The following is a 19,760-nucleotide window of genomic DNA, read 5'->3' as shown; positions in this document are numbered from 1 at the left end:
CTGAGCTGACTGGACGGACACATGTGTTGAAGCCTTTTGGGGAATTAATCTCCCAAATATTGGATTAATAAAACTGGATTGCTGTGATCGTGACGCTGCCAAGATGGCCGACAGCATGCTGCAGCCAGCGGCAGTCTCCCACTTTGAGCTTCTTTTTTGTCTCTACCTCCTGGTGAGGTCGCACAGCCCCAACCGTCAGAAGGTCCTGAACCTCGTCGTCTGGTGTCCTCCTGAGTGTGTCATGTGTTGTGCGGTGTGTCCTGTCTCTTCTATTTGCATTTTATGTATTTATTTAGTAGTATTTGTATTTTTTTAGCAGGGACTACGGATGCAAAGTAGCATCTTTGCTCTAATCCGGCACTTTTACAGTGATATGTTGTTATCGTTGTTCATTAATGTGCACTGTCCCTAACAAATAAAGGATTGATTGACAAAGAATCACTCGACCAAATGTAGATTAATCCGCCGCTGAAAATAGTCCACCACACATGAGCTATTTCCCCCGTTTGTCTGATTAAAATGACAGTGGGCATCTGTTTTAGGAAATGATTGAACTTCCTAAAATATGAAACTACGTATTTGTGACCTTAAGCTTTCAGATGAACCCGTGGGAGCTGAGAGCCACGGGCGGGCGGGGCGGGGCAGGCAGGGTGGGAGATAATGGCAGAGAAACACATTTATTGTTTTGGTCTCCTGTGGGATTCGTTGACAGTAACTTCAGCCTTATCTGTGAAGATAATGGATTTCCCCCCCAGTGTTCATTAGTGCAGGACTGTCACAGCGAGGCATTTATCCTGGCTGACAGGTTGAATATAAAGTCATTATAAAATACATTTAAAAAACACTTTCTCACTTTCTAAAAGGCATTTTTTGTCCCAATGATATATTTTCACAGCTACACCGAGAGGGAAACAGAGGAGGTTTTATTCCAGTAGTTAATTAAATAACGGCATGGTTGTATTTTTACAGTATTTGGCACAAAACAGCACCGTGGTGACATCTCCTGTAATACATCACACGTATCTAAATAAGGGAAAAGACAGTTTATTTATCTAATAGATGAACAACAAGAATTCATATCTTTTTTTTTTGACGGATGAGCAACCGACCGTCGTAAATGAAGCACACGAGTCTAATGTGAAAACTGTCAGCAGTGTCGCAGCCCAGTGCTCTGTACACACACACACAGACACACACAGACACACACAGACACACACACACACACACACACACACACACACACACACACACACACACACACACACACACACACACAAACACAAACACAAACACACACACACACACACACACACACACACACACACACACACACACACACACACACACACACACACACACACACACACACACACACACACACACACACACACACACACACACACACACACACACACACACACACTTTATTACAGTATTCCTGCTGAAATCACTTTCTGATCCTGTGTGAGATTAACACCTTTCTGCCGCCTGGGTATCAAAATAACTCCGATATGTGCTGCAGTGCCTCACTCTGTCCTCAGCATGCTGTTCAAAGTGGAGAGTGTGTCGTGTGTCGTGTGTCAGAGTATCTGGACAACACGTGGTGACTGCCGCGGTAATATCGTAGCGTTTGCAGCCCAACACTGCAGGTGGCTGGCTAGGAGACGTGGCTGATGTTAAACCGGGTTTCATGACCCTCATGTACAGGCTGACGACGGGGTTGGGGGAGCGGCCAAAACAACACAGGCTGATAGCCGAACACTAGCTGGCTAGCTAACTGCTGAGGTGTCGCAGCGTCCTCTTTTCCGCTGACCCCCCCCCATCAGGCTGAACGAGGGCAACTCCTTCCCCCCACAACTCTCCATCAATTCCCCCCATAGTCCTCCAGGGTCGCTACAATATTAAACCTGGATCCCCCCCCTCCGGGGCAAATATTTCCGATCTCGGCGTGAGTGTGAGGATTATATCATATACAAAACTACAGGATGATTTAAGGAATCCATTTGCACCAACTATGTTGTACTTTTTGTCAGGAAGGAGGCTAAATAACGCTCCAAAGTTACGCCATTTTCAAAGGGGTCCGTTGATCTGATCTCAAGATAACTGAATGTAAACAGGTTCTCTGGGTCCAGATGTGTGAATGTAAACGGGTTCTCTGGGTCCAGATGTGTGAATGTAAACGGGTTCTCTGGGTCCAGATGTGTGAATGTAAACAGGTTCTCTGGGTCCAGATGTGTGGATGTAAACGGGTTCTCTGGGTCCAGATGTGTGAATGTAAACAGGTTCTCTGGGTCCAGATGTGTGAATGTAAACCGGTTCTCTGGGTCTGGGTCTGACTGTAAACATGAGACTCTTGTGGATCCAATGAGCCCAGTTGTCTTCATGTGTGATGACGTCCGTCCCCAGAGGAGACATGTCATCGTCTAAACTACGCTGGAGCATGGAGCAAGCTTTGCGTTCCGATTACGCAGTTGATTCAATCACTTCATACTAACGTATCGCATTTAACGTTCAGTAACGGTAATGACGTTGCTACAGCAGAAACAGTAATTAATTAGTTAGATTACCCCGTTACTGTAACGCCGTTATACTTAAACGCTGTTACTCACAACACTGATCCCAGCCTCATGAAACCTTACAACCACAAACTGGAGACAGAGGGCGTTCAGAGGATGGATGGCGTTCACCAGGAGATTCACAATAAGGGCCTTTCTGAGCACACAACACAACACAACACAGCACAACACAACACAACACAAGTGATAAAACATACAATCAACCACAAAGGACCCCAAATAACAGCATAGATCTGTCTCTGGTGTGTCTTAATGTGACCTCCTGAAATGGTCTGGAGCAGCCACCGCAGAACAGGATAGTGTTTTAGTTACAGAACAGAAAAAGAATCCTACCTCCACCCCCTCTAGCTCCAGCGCACCTCCTCTGTCCCTCTGCGCCCGGAGGTGTCTGGCTACGTGTGTCAGCATCTCCAGAGCCTGCGTGAGCCGAGCCAGCCGAGCGTCCTTCTCCTCAGACCCGAGCTGGGCCAGCTCCGGCACCTCCGCCCCCTCTCCGTTGAGGAGCGCCTGGGCAAGCTCGTAGTGGAGCTGGTAGGAGGAGCGGATGAGCGTGCGACCGTACCACACCTTCTCGACGGCAAGGGTTTGTGCGTCGAGCTCCCACAGCACACTCATCGCATACCTGGATATGAGAGTAGACACACGTGCGTATACATTTACAGACAGCCTGTTTTAATGTGCTCCTGAATGTGTTTGAATCAACTCAACACCTTCTGAAAGTGTTGACCCACCTGTCGACTCCTCCCAGCAGAGAGCAGAGGTCTGCACTGAGAACGGCAGGCAGCATGTCGTACCTGCGGTCGGCCAGGTAGTACGTCGTAGCCCTGAAGAGAAAACAGGAGAAGTCGAGACTTTTGCAACTCGTTTCCAAGCAGAAGCTGCTTTTTAAAAAGAGGTGTTGCTGCAAAACTAGAAACTGCAGGTGTGTGCCTCCACCAACTACCAAAGTGTTTCCATCGGCCAGTGGCACAGTGGTTAAAGCAGTCACCCCGTTTAAGGAGGCTGAAGGTCCTTGAGGCGACGGCCGTGGGTTCAAGTCCGACCTGTGGCCCTTTGCTGCATGTCTCCCCCTCTCCCTCTCTCACCCCATTTCATATCTGTCCTTTATGATAAAGGCTTTAAAACTGCCCCAAAAAAAAAAAATATATAGATATAGTTTGGAAAGACTTTGAAGGAATTTAATAAAACCGTATTAAAGGTGGAATATGTAGACTCTTTACACCCACGGGGGCGTTTGGAGGGGTACAAAATAAAATTATTGCTTTTCCGTAAATAAATATATTTAGTCTGAATTAATATTTGAAACATTTTTTGACGGGTTTAACAATGACTTCCTGTCCCGTTGTGTTTCCATGGTAGACGCCAATAGCACTGGGCGTTGCCTGTTGCCAGGGTTCTCTGTTGTTGGGTGCAGCTACTGTAGGCTGGCACTGGGTGAAATGGAGTTAGCCAATCCTGCAGCTGCTTGGGAGCCTCAGTGAAGGGGGCGTTCTTTGTCCCAGCAGCTGAGTGAGCGGAGACGGGCAACAACCAGAGTCACTATAGGCCGAGCATTCACTCCATGGACTGAGAGAAAGGAGAGGAACGCCATTCAAACGTACGCCCACATGGCTACGCTGCTCCTGGATGCTAACTTCACTGTCATCTTCACTTAGCTGGAACGGCTAAAGCTAACGGCTAACGCTAACTTTCAGTCAAACTCCTCTAATCCTTGTTTTGATGCTGTGATTTTCTGGAGGGGACGGGTTCAAACAGGCTCAAACAGACTCCGGTCTCCTGGAGCTACTGGGCCGGGTCTGACCAACCTGGCAACCCCACTGCTGGACTTCTTTTTTGTTGTTGCAACGACGATCTTGAGACACTAGATGGAGCTGTCCAGCTGCTCATTCTCCAAATTCAACCTTTAAGTGTGTTTTTGGGCATGAAAGTTTTAATAAACGTCTCAAAAGTCCCATACGGGTCAGGCCCTTGTTTTGGTGCAGGATGAGGAGTTAAAAGATGAGAAATAAATATATATATTTATAACACATTTACAGGTAATCAAAATCTTGACCTGAATTCTAAAAGGAGCAGGGATGAAGCACTGAACAGATACTGAACCGATCTGTGTGTTTAGATTTCTCCAATTGGAGAGGGTCATGGTGTCTTACTGTCGCAGCCCTACACGTAGACAAATATGTTTACTGTATTCAATGGTGGACCAACAACCACGCTGCACTGAGACATTCACAGGGGGAAGAGGACTCGATTTGCAGCCCTGAAGTGCAAAAAGACCAAAGTTTGACGCCACTGTCATCATTTTTGCTCCTGACTGAACCTGAAATGTCGGTCTGTTTGAACCATTAAAGGTGCTCTAGTCCCTTTCTACTTTTCTTTGAAGTTTGCTCTCCTGGCTCTGAGAAACAGCTGATTCAGCAGCACGTTGAAACCTTTCCCCTGTCACACACACACACGCGGGCGGTCGGCTATGCCTCTGAGTCACTGTTGTTTGTGACTGCTGCGGCTTCTTTTCTGTGTATGTTGTTATGATTTACAGAAAATCAAAAGCGTGTGATGGATGCAGCAGACGTTCAGGCGCTTCCTGGACGCTTTGTACTTGTGAAAGTCTCCTCTGTTGCACCTTTACTATAATCTTTACCTCGCACGGGCTTCCAGGTCTGTGAGGGAGCCCTCTGCGACGAAGTGGGTGACATCTGCGATGTGGACCCCCAGCTCCAGCAGCTTCCCGCCGGCGAGGCTGCGCACCGACAGCGTGTCGTCGACGTCCTCGCAGCCCCGCGGGTCGATGCTGAACACCAGGTGACTCTCCCGGAGGTCCCGCCGCTCCGCCACCTGGGCGGGATCCACTCTCCACGGCTTCTCCGGAGAGTTTACCGGCATCTCTCTCAGCTGAGGGCGCAGGTAGAGAGTTACATGAGGTCTCTGAACAGCAGCTGTGCATCACTAGGAGCCAACGTGATGCACATGCATGAATCACTTATTTTGCCTTTGGGCTGAGAAGAGACAATCAGACACTGAGTGCTGCACTGAGACACTTGTCTTGTCTCTCTGTATCAAGTCCTTGGATCGTCATATGAAAGAAAAGGTTCCATTATCTCATGTACTGAGCATTTAAACTGATCATTCATGGTCATCGTCAGGTTCACGTCTTTTACTGAGAATAAAAGCGTCCATAAACTCTCATGGACCACAAAAGAAACACTTCACTCTTAAAAAACAACATTGTTCAGGGTCTCAGCACCGTGCTTGTGTTTAAGAAGGTTTTCTTGTTAACACACTTAAGGTCAAACAAACACGTCGAAGGCCTTTCCGTCCTCATAACATCCTTGTACTGGTTTCACGTCCACCGCGTAATTAATTTCAGCAACGAGCTCGTGAAGAAAGTGGAACTTTTTCTAAGGAGTTGGTGGGAACAAAAAAGTATTGAACTTCTCTTAAATGTGTCAGGAAGTGTAACTGTTGACTGACGTGAAGACAGGAAACCACAAACTTTCATTGCTGCTTTATTAAGCGCTGCCTCTTCGTGAATCCAATACTCATTTTTATGCTTTTTTCATGAGCTCCCTTTCTCTCTGTGGAGCGACTCAGTTTTTACAGATCTGCCGATTACACACAACTCATCCATTACTCGACAAAATCGTGAGCGTTAGTAACTCGAGTTACTGGATTACAAAAACGCCTCGGGGCAAAATCTCTGCCTCAAGGATTCGTTTCATTCCTGTCTTGCGCGTTCTGCGGCCTGTTCATCGTGAGCGTTAGTCGACTAAGGCTGAAATGATGACTCAAGTAACTCGAGTTACTCGATTACAAAAGTTCACACCACTACATCCGTGAAAAGAAAGAAAATAAGTTTTGGGATCATTTTACACTTAAAAAGAGGCCAAAAATGTGCAACGTGTCCACTAGAACAGTTCTACCACAACAGCACGGCATCGATGACTCAGCGTCTGAGCTGAGAGCAGCCCGTTGTTAACGTCACTTCACCGAACGCTGCTATGGACGGAGGGCGGTTGCCTAAGTGACGATAAACAGGAAGAGAATGCGTAGCTGTCCTGGTGAACGCCTCCATGTGTAATTTTTTATGAATGTTTAACAGAACGTCACCTCCCTGATCAGTCTGTAGAGTTTGGTTTGAGGAAATGTGTCAGAGGAATTTTGTTCGTTGTTTGTTGTTACGGTAACAGGAAGAGAGCGACTCACTCTACCTGATAATATCTGTCTCTAAATAAATCTATTTGTCTTTAAACCTGTTTGAGTAAACACATGTCACTGAGAATTTTATGCACCACTTTGAATTGTTTGAATAGTAAACTTAGTAAAAATAGTAACATTCTTATACATGGTAAATTGCAGCTTCCTGTCTGACCTGTGCGTCTGAGAAGGGCGGCGTGTGGATGCAGTTCTCTATGAGGATGGTCTGGACCTCCGTCTCAAGCTCTCCCGCCCGACCCAGCACCCGCACGCTGTGGCCGTTGGGATAGAGCGACGTGCTTTCCCATGAATCGATGCGCACCACCACTCTGTGGTCCTGGGTGGGAGGAGACAGAGAAGACGGGGGCAAGAGTTCAGATCAGACAGTCCTGACTAAACTCTGAAATAATAAAGATATCCAGCCACATGATCATGCGGGATGGACGTCTAATAGTCAAACAGAACAGAAATGAACCACCACATGACGGCAGAGCAGACCTGCAGAGCATCAGCCTGCTGAGTACTGATGCGGATCTTGGGGATGCGATGGTCCCAGGGCACGGCCAGGATGCGCTGGGAGTTCCTGCTCTGCGGCTGAGGCCCCTCCCTGGGTGGGAAAGTGACCACATAGTCTCTCCAATTCCTCTGCAGGATCCCCACAACACGGCCTGAGGATTTTAATATCGCAGAGTTACACTTTGAACTGTGTTCTAGTGTCAAAATTATACGTTGTTTTCTTGCAAGAAAGGCATCTGCAAATATTAACATTTCATAGTTTGACTGTAAAATGACCTAAATCTAAATCTAAACAGCGACATGGTGATGTGGTGGTTGGCACTGTCGCCTCACAGCGAGACGGTTCCTGGTTAGAATCCCGGCTGGGGCCCTTCTGTGTGGAGTTTGCATGTTGTCCCCGTGTCTGCGTGGGTTTTCTCCGGGTTCTCCGGTTTCCTCCCACAGTCCAAAGACGTGCAGGTGTTGGGTTCATTGATGACTCTAAATCACCCGTAGGTGTGAATGGTTGTCTGTCTCTGTGCGTCTCTATGTGTCCTGTGATAGACTGGCGTCCTGTCCAGGGTGGACCCCTCCCCATGCCTGATGTCAGCTGGGATCGGCTCCAGCCCCCCGTGACCCCGTTAGGGACAAGCGGTTGAAGATGAATGAGTGAATGAATCTCAACAGTATTCAAACGTGTATGAATATCTTTAAGTTGGGGACAAAACAAGACATTTCAGGACGTCATCTTGAGCTTTGGGAAACACTGATCCACATTTTTCACCATTTTCTGACATTTTTTAAAGCATTAACAAGAGAATGACTGACAGTGACGTTAAAAGACGGTCCCACCTGTGGGCATGGCTTTACTGTCGTCGTCCCCTCCGCTCTTCTCCTCCCCCTGACCCTCCGTCAGCGCCGTGCCCTTCCCTCTCCACTCGCTCTTTGGCAGCAGCTCCACCACAACCGTGTCGCCGTGCACGGCTCTGTTACGATTCTTACCGCCGCACACCAACACGCCCCAGCTCAGGTCTGAGACTGATGGAGGACAGACAGAGAAACAGCGGCGGTCAAAGACACAAATCACTGCGTGCAGACTGGCTGTGCCCGGTGCTGAGCGGCTGCTGTGGTTCGGCACCTGTGTTCTTGTTGGACGAACCCTCCGTCATGATGGAAGCTTCATTTTGTGCCCGGTGCTTGCTGACATTCAGAGTCCCCTGATTACAGAAAGAAAGAGAAGATTCCTTTTGATTTCAGGAACATTAAAAAACTAGTTTAATTCAAGAAAAGAACATTTGGGAGGTCAAGATGTACTCAACCCTCTTCTTTTGCTGCATTATTGAGCCGAGTGAAGCCGCAGCTCAAGTGCTTTAGAGCTCATAGCTGGAAAATGTGTGAAACATTCCACTATTTCCACCTCCTTGACTCTGCCATCGATGCTTAAATACCTGCACTACTTGTTAAATCACCTACTTGAGGCAAGTGCGGTGTATCTCTTTCCTTTTGGTGGAAAATCCAGGCTCAAGTTTGCACTTTCACTGAATATTTTGTGTTTTTTTTCAGTAGCAATGTCGATTAACGGACTATGACGTAACAGCTGTTTCATAAAATCACGGTTTTATGACGAAACTGTGTGTGTGTGTGTAAGAGTCATATTCCCACTCAGCTGAAGCGTTGAGAAGGAGAGCTGTAAAAAGCCTTATGTCCACCAAAAAAGCTCCTTAAACGTTGAGTGTGGAGCGTTTAGTGTGTGTCCCAAATGAGCAGGGAGTCATTGGAGAAGATGGAGATCCAGTTCTCAAAGCGTGGCGTCTGAAAGTGAGTGAAAGGGTCCAACACCGTGAATATGATCCAACATGTTCCAGTGTTTTCTGCTCAAGTCTGTGTGAAAAAAAGGAACTAGTGAACGTAACGATACTAAGATGGACCAAACCAGTTTAAACTGGACTGGAGGACCAAACCAGTTTAAACTGGACTGGAGGGCCAAACCAGTCTAAACTGCGCTGGAGGACCAAACCAGTTTAAACTGGACTGGAGGACCAAACCAGTCCAAACTGGGCTGGAGGACCAAACCAGTCCAAACTGGGCTGGAGGACCAAACCAGTCTAAACTGGACTGGAGGACCAAACCAGTCTAAACTGAGCTGGAGGACCAAAGCAGTTTAAACACGGCTGGAGGACCAAACCAGTCTAAACTGGGCTGGAGGACCAAAGCAGTTTAAACTGGGCTGGAGGACCAAAGCAGTTTAAACTGGGCTGGAGGACCAAAGCAGTTTAAACTGGGCTGGAGGACCAAAGCAGTTTAAACTGGGCTGGAGGACCAAAGCAGGTTAAACTGGGCTGGAGGACCAAAGCAGTTTAAACTGGGCTGGAGGACCAAAGCAGTTTAAACTGGGCTGGAGGACCAAAGCAGTTTAAACTGGGCTGGAGGACCAAACCAGTCTAAACTGGGCTGGAGGACCAAAGCAGTTTCAACTCAGCTGGAGGACCAAACCAGTCTAAACTGGGCTGGAGGAGTTCACAACGTCTTCCTGTTTACTCTCTACATCTGCTGGAGACATGGAGGAAAAAGACTGTTTCAAGAGGAAGTTGGAAGACAAAAGTCGTAATATTTTCAGAATAAAAGTCAGAAGATAAGTAGTAGTTCTATGAGGACGGGCTCAACCTGAATATTTTCTACAGACAGTCGGCCGACAGAGTGTCCATTAAGAAACTCACTCGTTAATAATTGTGATTGAGAGAAGGAATAAAGCAGGTCGCGGTCTTGTGTTGTACCTGTATGTACCGCCCAGACTTGATTCCAGCCTCCAGGACCTCAGCGGGCAGATGTTCGGTGAACTCTCTCTCCGTGGCTTCGCTCTCCTTCTCCTGAAGCACCTGAGAAATGGACCTGTACAGCTCGTGAGCCGCCTGCAGCTCGGGCCAGAAGTTCTGCAAAAAGTCCTGTCGAATAAAAGAGACACACGGGTCGAGACATGTCGGGAACAGAGAACACAGTAACTGGCACACGATGATGCTTAAAATGCATAAAATATAATGCTGACACTCAACCACAATAATTCATACATTATTAAAATAATCAGCCTTTCTAGTACCAATGACATCCTCAGGGTCATGCGCTCAAACCCAGTTGAGGGTTGCAAAGTATTTTCCCCACTCTTTAAAGTCTTTAAAGGTGTTATTTTCAAAGTCAAAGTCGGCTTTATTATCAATTCTTCACATGAACAAGACAAACAAGGGAAGCGAAATTTGGTTACTCCATCTCCAATGCGTCGACAAGACAAAGACACAATTAGTAAAGTGACACAACAACTGCTACAGTAACAACAAAGATACTAATAAAGTGCAAATGGTGGCATAACAGTGCAAAACCATTGATAGCAGCAGGTCCATAGGTGCAGTTTGCACAGTCCTTTTCTGTGTGTCTGTGAGTTGAGGACGTCTCTTGGAGGGTGGATTTTTATCTCCCTGACCCTCTGCTGGGTCGGGCTGAGGGTGGGGAGGGGACAGAGTTCAGCAGCCTGACAGCCTGGTGGACAAAGCTGTTGTTGAGACCAGTGGTGCGGGAGCGGAGGCTCCTCTTTCCAGAGGGCAGGAGGCTGAACAGCTTGTGTGTGGGATGGCTGGGATCACTCACCGTTGTGATTGTGTGTATTCTGTGTGTGTAATCTCCAGGATCGTTGCGTGGTCCTGTAGGTTCATGTTAGGGCCACCAGCATTTCTTCTATTTCATCCTCATTTCTGAGAAGTCCTGTTCTGAATGGTGGATGGGTCTAAATACTGGGATACCCATCAGCCTCGGCGGCTGTTGTGGTAGAGAAATATCAAGAACGTTTCACAGGTAAAGTCTGGTTTGTTTGACCAGTGTGAGTGCAACCGTACCGCGTCTAGGCATGGTACACTTGCCTTCCACGGCCCGTTTGGGAGAGGTGGGCTTTTGTAAAGCACGTTTGCACATGTACAAGCACGAGCGTGCGCACGTGTACGAGCACGAGCGTGCACACGAGCACGAGGCCTACGGCGGCTCTGAGGTCATTTTATGTGCGCCTGTTGGATCATAGTAAAAAGAAGGAGGGACCATGCAACATGGACTAAACGGGTCGTGCCGCATCACAACGAGTAAAAAAAAAACCACAAAGCCAAAAACGTTACCATGTTTTCTGCGCCGCTTTCCATTATGTGGCCAAAAGAACGCGCGCTTTTGCAAACAAAGCGACGCATCGCCATGACGTCATCGATGTGTGTGACTTGTTACGCCGTGATGACGTATAGGCAGCAAGAAGCATTCTCAGAGGCCCGGGTAGTGTGAGTACAAACGGGCCTGGAGGGGGGGACAAGGACCCTAAAGCACGGGGCACGGCACGGAGGAACAGTGGGAGGGCGCCCTTAGAGGCAGGAATCAGAGCTGCGGTGAATTCAGAACAATACACAGCGTCAGAGTTGGCAAATCCTTCCAAAAGACACTGAAAAAGAACTGAATCGCAAACGTTTTTATGCACACAGGCTTGAACTTGTGACTTTTGAATCCAAAGAGGGAAACGCAGCTATTCATCACTTGTTCCCATGATGTAATGAGAGTTTTGAGTCAATCCGAGCCTCGGAGAACCCGTTTTTCTTTCAGCACCTTGGACGCACGAAGGAACACCTTCCACTTCTCTGCTCCACTGTGACGGACAACAGTTCAGTCCTCATCACTCTCCTGCATTTATACTGACACATCTACTCTGGGTAAGTACGGTAAAGGTTACTTTATTTATTTATATTTATTATTTTTCAGTCTGAGATAAAAACAAAACAACAACCAGTTAATTAATTACAAGCCACTCACTGTGATAAGAGTCACAGAAACAAATGAATACACACACACACACACTTTGAGAGCTGCAACCACAAGTTACATAACTGATTAATTGTCAACAATCAAATTAATTGCCAACTTTTTTTTTAATTGAGTACATCAGGTTGAGTCATTTTTTAATGAGAAAAGTCCAAATTCTCTGATTTCAGCTTTAAAGTGAATATTTTCTGGGTTCTTTCCTCTTCTGTGAAAGTGAACTGAATATTTTGGAGATATTTGAGGACGCCATGTTTTTCTCTGGAGCAACATTTTCAACATTATCGGACATTTTAGAGCGAGAACAACTGATCCATGAATGGAGAAAATGACAGTCAAGATTAATCGAGCATAAAAACTGAAGTGTTAGCTGCAGCCCGGCCCTACACACTTAAAGATGTACTCCGTCAGATTTGAGGTATGTCGTTTCTAGCGGCCCCTTTGGCGGTAAGATGTTACTGCAGGCGATCCCGTTCTTTCAGGGCCCTCCATCTTATCACGCTCACGGTCACTGTAGCTGCGTTTTATTAGTTGTTCAACACGTCCTCCTTCACTTCCCTCAGCCCTTGGTGTAACGTAGCAGCACACGTCGCTGGGTAGGAGCGCCTGCCCTCGTGCACTTCAGCCCAAACTGTCATGGATCCACAAACGGGTGCAGTTCAGCGCTGAACTGCTTCTTACTCATAATCACTAACACCTTCAGACTCTTTTCAATGAGATGATGGTGTTTTTTTTTATGGATGATTCCAACACAAATCAACAACAACAAATCTGTGGCCATGGCTCTCAGCAGATAACCGGTGGATCGTTTACTCCAGGTAAAGAATGAGTCCTGACCCCAAGTGAAGGAGTTCAAGTACCTCAGGATCGTGTTCACGAGTGAGGGGACGATGGAGCGTGAGTTTGGCCGGAGAATCGGAGCTCTGGTCATGAAAGCTGGGTCAGGACCCAAAGAACCAGGTCGCGGGTGATGAATGATGATAAAAAGTTGTGTTATTTATGCAGATTGTTCTTCTTTACTGGTGAGCGATCGCAGACTTTTACGTCCATAACTGTCACCTACCCATGGATGTATGTAATGCACAGACGTCCTGTCAACATGGTCCTGCTGGTAAGGCCCAGACTTGTAAAACACTCTTTTTTAATAAACTCTGGGTTCACCAACTACGTTGTTGGTGCTTTGTTTTGCGTGTAGGAACTCTTCTCATGCTGCTGCAGAGGTTTGCTGTTATTTTGATCATAATACTGATTAACAAAGACGCTCTGGATGGTTCAGCGCACCGCCCCGAGCTAATCACTGTTAGCCCTTTGGCTCTGTTAGCATTCTCTATACGTGGTTGATCAATGAAAAAACTTTCTCCGTGGCTAAATTGGATGGATTTTCATTCCAAAAAGACCATGGGGTCCATTTTTGCAGGATTAACACTTTAACTCACTCTTTGACAGAACTTTAAAGACAATTAAGTGGATGGAAATCTCATGGAGCACATCTTTAAGTGCATCATTTAGATGCAAAACTTCTGTAAACACAAATCCTGCAGATATCCCCGTGCCCCCCTGACCCCTCTGCCTAACCTCCAGGACCTTTCCTATTGATTAACTGACAGAAGGCCAAATTAATCATGTTTAACGATTGTGCCCACCCAAACATCATTAGCACAAGTTCAACACATGAGGAGGGGGGGGGGGGTGTCAGATAAAATCCAGCTGAAGCCGCTCAAAAATGGACGTCCAGTTAAATTAACTCTTAGCTCTTGACACGGAGGTGGTGCGGAGGACAGGCGCTGCTTAATTACACATACTCTACTCATCTCCATGGTGACTTGACAACTGCTAACAGGTCGACAAGAGGAACAAACGGCTGCTCTTCCTCAGAACGATCTGTTTACAGAACGCTGATCGCTCCACCGGGTCGGCCGTCGCCACTTCATCAAAACTTTAAACCAGCCGTGAGACTTTGCTTTTTTCTAAGTGAGGGTGTACCCCGCCTCGAGCCCGATGGCTCCAGCCCCCGTGACCCCGATAGGGACAAGCGATTGAAGATGGATGGATCATAGTCACCGGAATTGGTATGGGGAGGGGAAAATGGTCATGTGGACATCTCTAATAATAACCCAACTGTGATGCCCATAAAAACACGCTGTAGAGAAGTGTGAGTGCAGGTGTGTGAGGCGTACCTGGACGGAGATGACGTACACTCCGGAGTGGAGGCTGCTGTACTGAGCCACGGCTTCCTGGTCCTCTGTGATCATCACAATATCCATCAAACCTGCCAGGTGGTTATAGTACCACACTGCTGCTGAGTACACACACCTACACAAACACACACACAGTTAATTCACAAGCACACACACACACAGGACACACATGCAGACAGCTTGCCTGTTAAAGCCCTAAACTTTGATATTCTGATATTCTTCTTCTTATAAATCATTTACAGCTCCGTTAACGATCCTGTTTATGCAATAAACTCCTTTCACGACAGCAGACGGCTCCTCCAGCCCTCTGTCTCTAAAACGTTTAGGGACAACATCACGTACAGTATAACACTGGTGGACGGCGTCATCAGGAGCCACAGCGTTGTGACTAAATCTGTATCATCACAAAGATCACGGTGGGAAGCAGCACTTTGTGCTCTTCAACACTCGGGGAAAGTTTGGACTCGCAGCTGGAGACCGAATGGTTCGATCCTCCTGTTGAGTCGATGCTGCAGACGCCATGTTACTGCTTTAGTGTTTGATCTCAGAATTCATCGATAGTACATTTGCTAATTGGGTGAAAATAGCAAAACATGTGCTCGCAATACTTTTAGAAATATTGAATTTGTTATATCATTTTGATTTGAATGTGTTGGGATTTGGGCAACTAGTCGGCATTTTTATCTAAAAATCAAAACATCAGCAGGCAGCGATTTACTATCTAAGCTTCAGCCAAAAGGACTTTTGGCAGAGCAACAAGTATTTTATTACTGAACGGCTCATCAGGATGACTGAAGACATCGCAGAGAATCAGCCGACAAGCACCTTCAGCCACAGACTCATTCTCCCCCGGTGTAACACTGAACGCCGGAGGAAGTCTCTTCTTCCGGCGCCCATCAAACTTTATAATTCACCCCCCCGGTCAGGTGAGGAACAGTGGAGACACTGAGTCCTGAGCAAATGTCACTTTATATCATCACTGCATCACTTTATTCAGTTGTACTGTAACTTAGTTCAGTACGAAATACTGCTACACTTTACACTGTCACTTTATACCACCACTACATCACTTTATTTATTTATTAATGGTTTACTGTAACTTACTGCTGCTACACTTACTGTGCTTTAGGACATGCTGCTACATTTCACTGTGGTTTACTGTAACTTACTGTAACTTAGTTCAGTCAGAAATGCTGCTACACTTTAACACTGTTACTTTATACCACCACTACATCACTTTATTCTGTGGTACTGTAACTTACTGCTGCTACACTTACTGTGCTTTACTGTAACCTAGCTCTGTAGGAAATGCTGCTACATTTCACTGTGGTTTACTGTAACGTATCTCAGTAAAATGCTGCTACACTGTACTTTACTGTAACTTACTGTAATTTACTTCAGTCAGAAATGCTGCAACACTTTAACACTGTTATCACTTATGGCTCCTTCTCACTTATTTAGTTTGTACTTATTTTATTTCACATGCTGCTAAACTGCACGCTGCGTATTGTTGTATATTGTATAAACCTGCGTTTAACCACAATGTCTGTTGCACTCTGTCACACTTAGTTCATTGTTTGATTTATTTTACGTTAGCTTTATTTTGATTTGATTTATGTTTTTATGCTTATTGTCACTCTGATCCTTTCCCACCTTTGTGCTGAAACTGTTGCAAAATAATTTCCCTCGGGATAAATAAATAAAGCTTCTTGGATCTTGAATCTTGAATGTTTGAGCTTCAGACAGGAGGCGGCGGTGGTTGTCCTATCTCGTGGTGTGGCAGGTGCGACTCACGAAGCCCTGCGGGTGACTCAGATGAGGAGTCTGTTGTCAGTGAAACGTTGGACTCGCAGACGTATCAGAATGGTAAAAGTGTGGTTAGCATCTGTTGTTCATTAGCTTCTTAGCGTATACCTGTCAGTGTGTTTTCTCTCTGTACTGACCACCGAACGCTCTGAGCTGGAGCTTTCACCTTTTTCTTCGACGCTGTTGTGTCCAAGTCGTTCCCCCGTCCCATAGTGTTTCACAGATCACACAGCTGATTGGTTCATGGATTAGTGACGTACCAACTAAGGGCTTTCCATGGGGTTTTTGTGAAAAGATGTGTTTCTCTGTTTCACGGTTCGTCCTTTCATTCACACGTAACCGCAGTCTAACCGGAGTTTTGTGTTATCGGAGTCCAGGGTGAACTTTTTGGAAAAGTGCGGTGTCAGCAGTCATGTGTGGACGGAAAAACCAAGAAAGACGTAACTTCTTGTCGACATTGTTTGACGCCACAGTGTGCGACGGTAAACAGTCATTTGTATCCATGGAGCAAACCTCTGCAGCATCCTCAGCAAACCTCTGCAGCAGCATGAGAAGAGTCCCTACACACAAAACAAAGCACCAATGGGCTCCTTCCTTTGGAATTGACTTTGGTAATCCACTTGAATGGACTTTACTATGAGATGAGCTGGTACAGGGGCCAGTAGGTAAGTCTTTAAAACACTCTTTTAATAAACTCTGGCTTCACTAACTACGCTGTTGCTGCTTTGTTTTGTGTGCAGGGACTCTTCTCATGCTGCTGCAGAGGTTTGCTGTTATTTTCAGCAGCATTAGTGGTTAAAAAAGACCTTTGAATGCCTTCACCGTACTGCCCCGTGCTTATCACTGTTAGCGACTCTACAGGATTTCTCTGTTAACAGCTCATACACGACATGTCTCGATGGCTTATTTGATGAATGTAATCGCTGAAAAAGACCATGAGATGATTTTGTGCCGGTATTGCACACATAAATCAAGCCTGCACACAGATAAAACTCCTATAAACAGAGAAGAAGAAGTCTGACACTTATGTTGTGTGCAAAATCTATTTCTCTGTCTTTTCTTCTGTCCTAATATTTATCATCTGGACATGTGTGCTGTTGTAAACATCTTTGTATAAATGTGTGTACTGAGCAATAAACACAGAGCTTTCAGAAGGGGCGATGTACATGTGCTTTTTCTTTTTCCTCTGAGGACTTTTCGTCCACAGTTCTGTGAAGTTACGGCACTTTTCTCCCACCTGTCCTGAGCTGCTGGTCCTGACTGACTCTGAGGGCGCACTCACACTGTCCACCCGTACCGTGCCCAAGCATGTTTCACGGATAAAGTCTAGTTCGTTTGACCAGTGTGAGTGCAACGGACCAGGGCCCGTTTGGGAGAGGTGGGCTTTTGTAAAGCACGTTTGCACGTGTACGAGCGTGCGCACGTGTACGAGCACGAGGCCTACGGCGGTTCTGAGGTCATTTCCTGTGCGCCTGTTGGGACGTAGAAAAAAGAAGGAGGGACCATGCGCGGACATTTAAAACAATGGCGGTGAAAGGTTCACGTTGGTGTGATGCGGAGGTGGAGTGTTTACTGCAGATTTGGTCGATGAAAAGATTCAAAAACAGTCGACAAGACGCACAAAAACTCCGAGGTCTACGGAAAGATCTGGAAACAAAGCCACGCATCGCCATGACATCATCAATGTGTGTGACGTGTTACGGCGTGATGACGTATAGGCAGCAAGAAGCATTCTCCGAGGCCCAGGTAGTGTGAGTACAAACGGGCCTGGAGGGGGGGACAAGGACCCTAAATCACGGGGCACGGGACGGAGGCACAGTGGGAGTACGCCCTGACTGTAACGGTGAAGGTGTTAGAAAGATGGTGAGCACTGACCTGGTCTGCCACTTCTCCTGGCTCTCCCCCTTCTCTCGTGGACAGTAGGAGTATTCTTGGAATTCATTGGCAAACAGCACGCAGTCGTGTCGAGGGTCTTTGAGCAGGTTTCGCAGACGGTTGTATTGCCTGCAAAGATACAAACACACACACACACATTATTAACATGTAAATCATTGCACGGGCAATCTCCAAAGTACCTCTCAGACCTTTTAAATCCACTTATTTTATCCAGGACACTTAGGGCCCATCCACAAGAGGACGCGTTTTTCCTGTGACCGCACATCTTTAATATCAGATCATCTGACCAGCTGCTTCTGACTGAGCCGGGGTCCAGACTGAAGCTCAGGGGGGGCAGAGCCTTTTCAGTGGCAGCTCCACACACAAAACAAAGCACCAACAGGCTCCTTCCTTTGGGATTGACTTTGGTAATCCACTGTAATGGACTTTACTATGAGAGGAGCTGGTACAGGGGCCAGTAGGTAAGTCTTTAAAACACTCTTTTAATAAACTCTGGCTTCACTAACTACGCTGTTGCTGCTCTGTTTTGTGTGTAGGGACTCTTCTCATGCTGCTGCAGAGGTTTGCTGTTATTTTCATCAGCATTAGTGGTTAAAAAAGACCTTTGAATGCCTTCACCGTACTGCCCCGAGCTAATCAGCGTTAGCCACGTCCGGCTGTTAGCAACTCTCCTTGATTTCTCCGTTAATAGTAATAAAAACTGTCTTGACGGCTTATTTGATTAATTAAAAATGCCGAAAAAGAAATGATTTTACGCTGGAATTACACTTTTGAAGACGTAACAGAGGTAAATGTGGAACTGTTCCTTTAATGCAGCATGTGTGCACAGTTACCCTTTGGGAGAAGAAACATAAGCAGCCAAACTGGTGCATCACCATGAGCTTTTCTCACAGTGAGCGCAACGTATTATTTTCTAATTCAACTTCAATCACCAAAGTTTCAAAGGTCACCCTTCACACACGCATCACTTCCTGTGGATCCTCGTGGGTTGAGGTGAATGGAAAACTGCAATTAATGACACAGTATGGCATCAGAATATGCTCCACCAGCTCTGTCTACCTAACGTTATCTAAAGTGGAGCCTCATCATATTAATGATGCAACACTTCAGAATGGCGGTGTAAGCAGAAATCAAAACAGAAAAGCAGGGGAGACGCGTGGGACTCCTTATTTATGGCGTTCATCACATTTGTCAGAAGCCCTCCTGCGTGTTTGTGTGGGAGACGGATTTCAAGTCGCAGGCGGCGTCTCGTTCAGCTTCGTCAGCAGAGCTTTGATATAACGAGGCTGACCCCGACGCTCCCATACTCTCTGCACACTGGTGCAGGTAGGCATTCATTAGGCTTAATTCAAAAGCAGCCTCAGGAATTAAAGATTGTGACCGCAGCAGCCGTCCATTTGCCTTCGGGGCGCCTGGAGCGCTTATTCTGTATTTGCTGGGAGAGAAATAACCCCGTGATTCACACTGACCACCAGGACGCTCGTTAACGTGTGAGAATACACGGCGCTGCAGAGGAACTGTAGGTTCCCTGTGCCTTCTGGTGCGACAATAAGACATTTTAAGTGTCACCTGTTTTGTCCGTTCCCACACACGTCGGTCATTTCTTCACACATTATGTCAGGGATTGTAAACAGGAACAAAAGGTGCGTATAAAGGTTTCTTTCTTTTTTTATATCTCAGCACAAACAAGAAATCACAATAAAAAAAATAAACCTAAGAAGTGCTGATGATGTGGGGAGGATCACCCTCCTGCTATATTATAAAG

At 46.5% G+C, this 19,760-nt stretch overlaps 1 protein-coding gene across 2 annotated transcripts in view; it reads right to left on the bottom strand.

Moving 5' to 3' along the window:
- Window positions 1-19,760, bottom strand: part of dis3l (DIS3 like exosome 3'-5' exoribonuclease) — a 29,769-nt gene that overhangs the window by 6,822 nt on the left and 3,187 nt on the right. For both annotated transcript variants that reach the window (XR_014593327.1, XM_083919531.1), the window contains exons 3-12: window positions 17,975-18,103; window positions 14,273-14,408; window positions 10,037-10,204; window positions 8,401-8,479; window positions 8,115-8,300; window positions 7,266-7,435; window positions 6,943-7,104; window positions 5,215-5,465; window positions 3,308-3,400; window positions 2,910-3,198 (exon numbers count right to left, since the gene is read on the bottom strand). Coding sequence is in view for 1 of the 2 variants with exons in the window: in XM_083919531.1 (XP_083775657.1) it covers window positions 2,910-3,198; window positions 3,308-3,400; window positions 5,215-5,465; window positions 6,943-7,104; window positions 7,266-7,435; window positions 8,115-8,300; window positions 8,401-8,479; window positions 10,037-10,204; window positions 14,273-14,408; window positions 17,975-18,103 (1,663 nt within the window). In the remaining variant the exon portion in view is untranslated. The remainder of the gene's footprint in view (window positions 1-2,909; window positions 3,199-3,307; window positions 3,401-5,214; window positions 5,466-6,942; window positions 7,105-7,265; window positions 7,436-8,114; window positions 8,301-8,400; window positions 8,480-10,036; window positions 10,205-14,272; window positions 14,409-17,974; window positions 18,104-19,760) is intronic.

Source organism: Echiichthys vipera (genome assembly GCF_963691815.1).
Source record: "Echiichthys vipera genome assembly, chromosome: 1".
NCBI classification, from domain to species: Eukaryota; Metazoa; Chordata; class Actinopteri; order Perciformes; family Trachinidae; genus Echiichthys; species Echiichthys vipera.
Note: the sequence above shows the minus strand (reverse complement) of the source record. Positions and strands in the feature narration are given on the sequence as shown.